Here is a 9,030-nt window from a genome sequence, read left to right on the forward strand (position 1 = left end):
CAATTGATTGGGGCTTTGTCGCCTGACTTTTCCGAACAAGATGGTAGTGTTTGTTTTCGCACAACACTTACCGATGAGGAGATAACGCAAATCGATCTTGAGTCATCAACCGGAAAAACGCACGATGACTGACTTTTCTGTTCCGATGGGACTGGAATTTCTGGGGTTTGGTCGCACAAAGGTTTCAGATCTGATGGTGGTACTAGTATATGCACAATACCACTGTAGTATGATTAACCCTGGGAACAAGACGAAGTTGCCGGAAAATTGCACGGCGATGAGATCTTTCTTCCCGGATGTCGCTGGAATGACGCAATGCACGGGGAAAAAATCTATTTTATTATCAATGATACAATGAGCCCTATATATAATTACATATCTTACTCCTAATACATATGAGACTAGGACATATTCTACTCCTACTATATATGGGACTAAGATTATTTACACATAACTATCTAACACGTGTAATGGCAGAGAAGTGAGTGTAAGTCGAGACTTTCGAAGAATTATCCATTTTGACCCCGAAATCTCTTTTGCACTCAGCACCGTCTCACTTGAACCTCCAATAGAAGATCTGAACTCTGAAAACTCTCAATATGAAGCTGCAATGACTCTATCATTAAACTGTGTCCTGAACGGCTGACAAATGATCTTGTGCACCTCATTTGGGGCTTTTACGTGGGTAATTATTTCAGTATTTTCTGTGGGACGATATTACAGACAGAGGCGGATCCAGAATGTAAACTCTATGGGTTTAACCTTTAAGGTTCTTAGTATTGAACTCATTATATCTTTAAAGTTATGGGTTCATATCTACAATTCGTTGCGATTTTAGTAAACCTTTGCACATAAATTTGTGCTCCGCGTCGAAAGTTATAGGTTCAATTTAACCTGTTGATATAGGGCTACATCCGCCCCTGATTACAGGTGATAGTAGAGAGGTTGTTTGGTATTTATGTTTCGCCTGATAAAGGGGACTCCTGTGCTGATTATTGGTCAAAAGTGGAACCCCACATATTCTTTTCATCGCACTTCTTCCCTTAGCATAACATCTGGCAACCAAATGGATGTTGTTGGTGAAGTTGCTGATAAAGGAGCAAGCTGGTAAACCAACAAAATAGCAGCCATCAGGAAATTACCCAATATTACCTTATCAAAACTTTTACTAGTGATAGATTTCAACTTTGGTCGTGGGTTCCAGTTATATGAATACAAAATCCTTCAGGGGTTGACGAGTTGATGGGTTATACTATAAGATTCTTGAATTGTACTATTATTACGATGCATTAAAATTGACTCAATAATTTGCATTCTATTTGGAATTGATAATATTTGACTCAATATCTAACTGGTCGTCACTGGGATCTAGATGTAAGATTTAGACCGGAAGGGATCACTGATAACACCATAAATTTGGAGATTTGTAAGGGGTGGGTGAGGTTGTAGGGCCCATGCTAGCCCCTTTTCTGTCTGTGCTATCTCCAAGGCCGTAATAGGGTACCAAATACCAATGCTTTGTTTTGAGAGCTTAAAAGTTTAGTGCTTGCTCACAAGGCCTAAACTGAAAGTGCGAGTAGTCAACAAGGGAAAGGATGTTCGATAGCAAATACTTTGAGGTGCTCAAAACTGGAAAAAGGAGAAGCTGTTTCATTTGTTGGAACTATGAGATAGTATTTATCAAACTTCGATTATGTCACTCAGGCACCTAAGTGCATTAGATTGACTTAATATTTGGTGCTTTAGTGAGATGTAAATTTAAAGTGCTATCTCTTTTATATTAGACAATGTGAAATTTAAATAGATGATGACTATCAGGTCTTGAAGACATGTATGGAGAATGTGTGGCCGTAAGATTTAGAGAAGAGTATTTGCAGTTAATCGCTTGTTTTTTTTGCTAACCTCTCCAAGCACTTAATAGAGAACATTCATGATGTGTGCCGGCTATGGGGGCCTGGAGAAGTAGTGGGTCACGAGAAGCATGTGGACCATGACAACGAAATGTATTATAGAAGCTGCTAGAGAGGTGCTAGGGGTCACAAAAGGTTACTCAGGTGAACACAAAGGGGACTGATGGTGGAATGGAGAGGTCCAAGGAAAAGTGGAGGCCAAGAAGGCGGCGTATTTGAAGCTTGTGGAGAGCATAGACGAGGATGGGAAGATGATGAATAAGGAGCGGTATAAAAAGGCTAAGAAGGTGGTGAATTTAGCGGTTATGGCAGTCAAGACAACTTTTGGACGTTTGTATGCATAACTTGGGGTCAAAGGCGGAAACAAGAAGCTGTACAATATAGCCAAAGTAAGAGAGATGAAGGCACGTGATTTGGACCAAGTGAAGTGCATCGAAGACGAGGAAGGAGGTATTGGTGGAAGAGGCACATATTAGACGAAAATGGCAGACTTGCTTCCACAAACTCTTGAACGAAGAGGGGGACAAAAACATTGTGTTATGTGTTTTGGAGCACTCCGAGAGTTGTCGAGATTTTTGGTATTGTACGTGCATGAAGATTGAGGAAATTGAGGGGGCTATGCGTGAGATGAGCAGGGAAAGAGCGATCGGCCCAAATGATATCCCGTGAAGTTTTAGAAGAACGATGGCATAGCAGGCTTGGAATGGCTTACCAGGTTGTTTAGTGTTATTTTTAGAACAAAGAAGATGCCCAAGGAATAGAGGTAGAGTACGATGGTTCTGTTATACAAGAACAAGGGTGTCATCCAAAATTGCAACAACCCTAGGGATATCAAGCTGCTAAGTCACACTATGGAAGTGTGGGACATGGTGGCGGAAGTAAGGGTGAGGAGAAGTGTGTCTATTTCCGAGAATCAGTTTGGATTCATGCCGGGATGTTTGACTACAAAAGCCATTCACCTCGTCAGGATTGGTGGAACAATTTAGGGATATAAAGAGGGGCTTGCATATGATGCTTATTGACCTAGGAAAGCTTACGACAATATCTCAAGGGAGGTCCTTTGGAGATGTTTGGAGGCTAGCGGTGTTCCTGTTGCATACACTAGGGTGATTAAGGGCATGTGTGATGGAACTAAGACCTGGATGAGGGATGTGAGATAAGACTTGGAACACTTCCAGTTGTGATAGGGTTGTACCAGGGATAAGCTCTTAGCCCGTTTTTATTCGCCTTGACGATGGACGTACTAACACGTCATATTCAAGGGGAGGTGTCATGGTGCATGTTATTTGCAGATAACATAGTACTGATTAACAAGACACCAAGGCGGTGTTAACGCGAGGCTGAAGGTTTGGAAATAGACCCTGGAGTCAAAATGTTTCAAGTTGTGCAGGACCAAAACAAAATACTTGTGATGCAAGTTCAGTGATATGAGTCATGAAGCGGACGTGGAAGTGAAGCTTGACATTCAAGTCCTACCCAAGAAAGGAAGTTTCAAATACCTTGGCTTAATAATACAAGGTAATGAGGAGATTGACGAGGATGTCACAGATCGTATTGAAGTAGGGTGGATGAAATAGAGGTTGTCTGGTGTTTTGTGTGATAAGAATGCGCTGCCTAGACTTAAAGATAAGTTTTATAGAGTTGTAGTTAGACCGACTATGTTGTATGGGGTAGAGTATTGGCCAGTTAAGAACTACTATGTCCAGAAGATGAAAGTGGCATAAATGAGAATATTGAGATGGATGTGCGGCACACCAGGAGAGATAAAATTAGGAATAAAGTTATTCGGGACAAGGTTAGAGTGGCCCTCGTGAAGGCAAGATGCGAGAAGTGAGATTAAGATGATACATGCATGTGAAGAGGAGAGGCACAGATGATGCCGTGAGGATGTGTAAGAGGTTGGCCTTGGTGGGCCTGATGAGAGGTAAATGTAGGCGTAAGAAGTATTGAGGTGGGGTGAATAGACAGGACATGGAGCAACTTCAGCTTACCGATGACATGACCCTTGATAGAAGGATGTGGAGATCGAGAATTAGGGTAGAGGGTTAGTGGGTATTTGAGTATTTTTTTTTTGCCATACCAGTTGCACTAGTACTTAGTCTTGTTTTTCCCCAAGTTGCTCAGACACGGGTACGGATCTAGAGGTCGGATCCTTCGAGATGTAAATTCTAAGATTCAGAGATACAGATCCTAGTACGGATATGGGTACGGGGATCCGACTAAAAGTAATTCAAAAAAGAAGGGCAGCCCGGTGCACTAAGCTCCCGCTATGCGCGAGGTCCGGGAAGGGCCGGACCACAAGAGTCTATCGTATGTAGCCTTACCCTGTATTTTTGCAAGAGGCTGTTTCCACGGCTCAAACCCGTGACGACTAAAAATAATTCAAAAAATGAATATATAAAAATATCTCTAAGTTATGAGAAATTTTGTGAATACTTACGTATAACTTGTAAAGTGTGGATTTCTTTTTTATTCTTAAGTTGTAGATAAGTAAATGATTGGTTTCTTAAATAAGGTATGTTATTTTCTTCAAATTTACCCTAGTTTTGGTTATGATTTCGGGAAGCAAATTGTATCTCGTCTAGACTTTTTCCCTCTGTCATAGTTAAAGTACCCAAAATTATTTGACCAGATTCGGTACGGATCTCATACCCACACCCATACTAGTGTCGTGTCGATACGGGTGCGGCATCTAAACTGCCGTGTTGAAGCAACTTAGGTATTTCCTTGTTCGTAGAGTTATACTGCTACCTGTTATTTCTTTCGCTTCGGTTATCTTATCATATCACTGTTGTTACTGTGTTTCTTTTCATTTTTCATTGAGCCTTGGGTCTTCGGAAACAACCTCTCTACCTCCATGAAGTATGGGTAAGGTCTGCGTACACACTACCCTCTCCAGACCAACCTGTGGGATTTCACTGGGTATGTTGTTACGATGTGATGCTGAATATTTTAAGCCTTATTTTGGTTGATTTAGCATGAAACTAAAGATGAATCACCCGTACTTCATTTTCATGTGTGGTTATTGAATTACAAAACTTTTGGTGCAACTAGTGACTTTCTGTTTGTAATTTGCTGACATCATGTAGAACTTTGAAGTAAGTATTTTAGAGAAGGCTTGCTAACATTTGCTGATTAGTAGGGGCTTAGATTTCTGTTCATCTGGAATGTGAAGGTGAAGAATGGGTCAAACTGACGTGTTGAAGTACTAGAGTTGAAAGCCAATTCAATCTATTTACAGTGTACTATGTAACATCTTAATCGTGAACATTGTTGACCACCATCCCAAAGAACAAGAAATGATGGAAGCAAAGGAAAAAAGTAAAATCATTCATTTCCTTCTCCTAAATCTTTGTAACTCGGAATTGGAATTTCTGTGAAGGTTCCCTCCATAGCTTCCATCTTTCAGTAGTGCTGCAAAACAAGCGTGTGTCGTTCCCTGCACTCTCTTTCACTCCCTTGCAAATATATTATATCTTCAAAGCTTCATCAGTAAAGAAACGTCAAAGTTGTTGCTTTTCTTATAACTTCTAGATAAAGTTGTCTAACTTCTTGTAGTATAAATATGGTACTATCAAGATTAAAGATCATAAATCAAAGAGAAGATTATAAATATAAACACAAACTAGAGAACCTTCTGCTATATATTTGATGGAGATTGTGGTGTTAAGTTGTTTCAGGTGCTGTAGGAACAACACTTAAGTACATATCACACTTTCGGTTTCATATCTGGACATGAGAAAGGCTTGAAATTCTTGATGTTGATCCTGCGACACTAGGTCCGGAAAAAAATCCTGATATCAGGGAGCTGTACTACTATAGGATTCTTTTGGTCTAAATTGTTGTCCACAGTCCATCAAATTAGTTCATGTACTGATGGCCTGAAGCTGTAACAGATGGGCAAATAAAGAGTTCCATATGGGACGGATAAAACAACAATAGCAACTATGCCTCAATCCTTAACTAGTTAGGGTGGCAGCTATATGAATGAGGAGAATAATTACAGCTTTAGATTCAGATCAAGCTTATTGGGATTTGAGGCATGGTCTTTTGATTGTTGCTGATTTAGTTGAAAACTTCCTGGCCACTTCAGATCAAATGATCTGTTCATTTGATTGGTATGCGATGTAATTTGAAATCCTGCACCAGCCTCGCTGAACGTTGCCACAGTTGCACTTGCATCTCTGCCGGATTTATGCACAAGTGAGTGGGGAATCATACCAAGTGATCTGAACATGGGGTTATTGATTGGCAAAGCCATCATTGTTATCATCCTCTGGGACTGGGACTGGTACTGTCTTACTGCCCCTCTTTCTCTCTTGTGAGCATTCTGGTGGCCTCCCAACGCCTGTGAACTGTAGAATTTCCGCTTGCAGAAGTTACATGAAAAAACCTTGGCAGAAGTAGGTATATGTGACTCAGATTCTTTAGACGTTGAAGGCAAGTTCCTTCCTAAGCTCAAATTCAACCATTCTCCTTGATCAAGCACTGAAGTTGCCTGATTGCCATCTACAGCACTAATCATTCTGATCGCTGTTGTAATTGAGCAGAAGTTGCCTTTTCTTCTCCCACAATTTTCACTGAAGGGCCAGCTTGAAATATTGTGGATGTACAAAGATGCTTTATGTAGATACTACTCGAAAGGACCTCCAGACAGAGAGGCAAGGAATAAAAATGAGATCACAGGAGGTGAAGGTGAGATCAGAAAACTGTGATTTATCATATCTATTTTCACTGTCCCCTCCAGCTGATGCTTGGTATTTTAGGGGACAATGCTTAGATCATGTTTCAATGGAGTCGTTTTCAAGCGTAGACTAGATTCTCCACTGATTTCTCTCGTCTGTTCAACTAGTTCTACCTCTAATAGGTAACCCCACCTTGATGAGTATTATTGAATTCCTTTGATATATCAAACTTTAACTATCTTCAACTAAAATTACTAAAATAAACCAGATGGAGCTTTCTTATTAAAAAGAAATAAACAAGGTAGACAATCCAACTATGATTCCATTTTTAGTCTTTATCATAATCCTATAGTTTGGTTTGTCTTCTGCGGCTGCTGCATCTAATATTCGCTGTAGCATATAGGTATATTTGTTTATGCTTGTTTTCCGTAGCAGCATATGATTAGGATTTAGAAATCATACAAGCAAGTTTCAGGAGTTGACACATGACAAGGTTTTTAGCGGACCTGATTACCTGAAGCTTTTAGTTTAGATTTGTTATACTATCAAGAACCAGGTGGTTTCTAGGGGTAGAGATTTTTTACCCTATATCTAAGTATCATGCCAGGATGCTGAATTTGTTTTCATCATTTCCCCAGTTTATTCCTTGTGTTGGGTTAAAAACTTTCATATCAAGTAGGTGACAAGTATTATAAAGATGGAATGGAACCCAACTACAAAAACTTCTTTCCTGTATGAGAGAACGAGTGAATGAGAAGCTTTTGAACAGAATGTAGATGTTGGCGTGAGTGGTGGCAGAGTTGTACTACATTGATTGTGATTGATACAAATGTTGTGGAGTGGTAGGGTCCAAAACTTTTGAAATGATGGTAATAAAAATAGGAAAAAGATGAGAGAGAATCTTTGCCAACTTTGTTTAGTATTTTCTTCTGAAGGTAGAGTATCTATGTGGGTGTCCTCATGTTGGGGGTTCCTTTCCTGGCATGTTGTGGATATCATATATGAACAACAGAAAGCCTAGTTCGCCATGAAACCTGGTACTTATGTTGGTCTGAGGTAACATATACCTAGTGAAATAGTCTGGTTGCATTCAAATTGGCTTGGATACATCGTTTATCTATTTATCTATCTATTCTAGTACCGTTATTAAGCTGCAATAATTTGATTCAAAGAAAATATTAACCGAGTAGAAAAGTTTAAATTATTAAGCTGCTAGCGGATGTGATTCAAAGAAAATATAAACTGAGTATAAAAGTTTCAATATATCTACAGCAGGGCAAAGCTTCTGCCGCTGAAGCTTAAACGAGCATGTCTTGATTCAATCTATTTCCCTACCCTGCTAAAAAGCACATATTTCTTATCACTTGGAAATGTGCTCTCTATATAACGTAAGTTATTAAGGCTATAATCATTTCTATATTGTCCTGCTTCAAGGTTATCCATGTCTCTAGGTTTTCCAATGAAGAGGTCTAGACTTTTAGCTGATTAGTCAGTAGTGCCTATTTCTATCCCAGGTTACAACACAGCTTGGTGCACGAAGCATCCTGCACTCACGCAGGATTAGAAAAGAACCGTACCCCAAGAATATATGATATAGATAATCTACCCTGATACAAGTATCAATGGTTGACTCCACGCTCTCTAGAAAAATGGTAGAAACATTCTTATATACTACAAATCATTATATCAGGCCTTCTTTATTTTTATTTTCCGTGGGCGTTCGGTGGGGTGTGTGGAGGAGGGGGGCAAGGGTGGAGGTAGAAAATTCAGATATGCGTTTAGCCTTGAACCCAATAACTTTTATTCAAATAATATATTTATATTAAAAACTTTATTAAATATGTACACATTAAATTTTTAGAATTCAATTTTAACATTTGAAATCATCATTTTAAAATTAAAAATTCATAAAGTTGAAATTCTTCTGGGGGAGAGGTAATCTAGTCTTTCCTTTGGCTAAGGGTCATTGGCCTAAGTTGAGTTCCTTGAAACTTTTTTGCATACATCATTGGCTAAAAAGGGGAACCTATATTTAGCTTGGTTTCTATTACGATCTCCGCACACCGATTTAGTGCTTTCCAAGCTTGTAATGTGGTCCAAACTCCAAAGTACCACTTAGAGTTTATTCCTCGGTAGGGGATGGCAAACGTGCGGGTCGGGTCCGATATGTGACGAGTCGAAAATGGATAATGAAAAATAGAATTATCCGAACCGATTCATATTTAATACGGATAAAAAATGGGTTAACCGGCGGATAATATGGGTAATCGTATTATTCATGACTTCATAAATATGATCACTTTTGAGAGAATTCCTAGTCTCCCAAACTTGAAGAACCTCCAATTTGAGGTTTTACAAATATAAAAGTTAAACCCATTGGCTATCCATTTTCTAAATAGATAATATGATTTTTATCCATATTTGATCTATTTTTA

At 39.3% G+C, this 9,030-nt stretch overlaps 1 protein-coding gene across 1 annotated transcript; it reads right to left on the bottom strand.

Moving 5' to 3' along the window:
• Positions 1-5,910: 5,910 nt before the first annotated feature.
• Positions 5,911-6,435, bottom strand: LOC107804359 (zinc finger protein 7-like). The gene has a single exon (XM_016628248.2). The coding sequence runs from the start codon at positions 6,433-6,435 to the stop codon at positions 5,911-5,913; it is 525 nt and encodes a 174-aa protein (XP_016483734.1).
• Between the last annotated feature and the right edge of the window lie 2,595 nt (positions 6,436-9,030).

The sequence above is a fragment of the Nicotiana tabacum genome, chromosome 9 (assembly GCF_000715075.1).
Source record: "Nicotiana tabacum cultivar K326 chromosome 9, ASM71507v2, whole genome shotgun sequence".
Lineage (NCBI taxonomy): Eukaryota > Viridiplantae > Streptophyta > Magnoliopsida > Solanales > Solanaceae > Nicotiana > Nicotiana tabacum.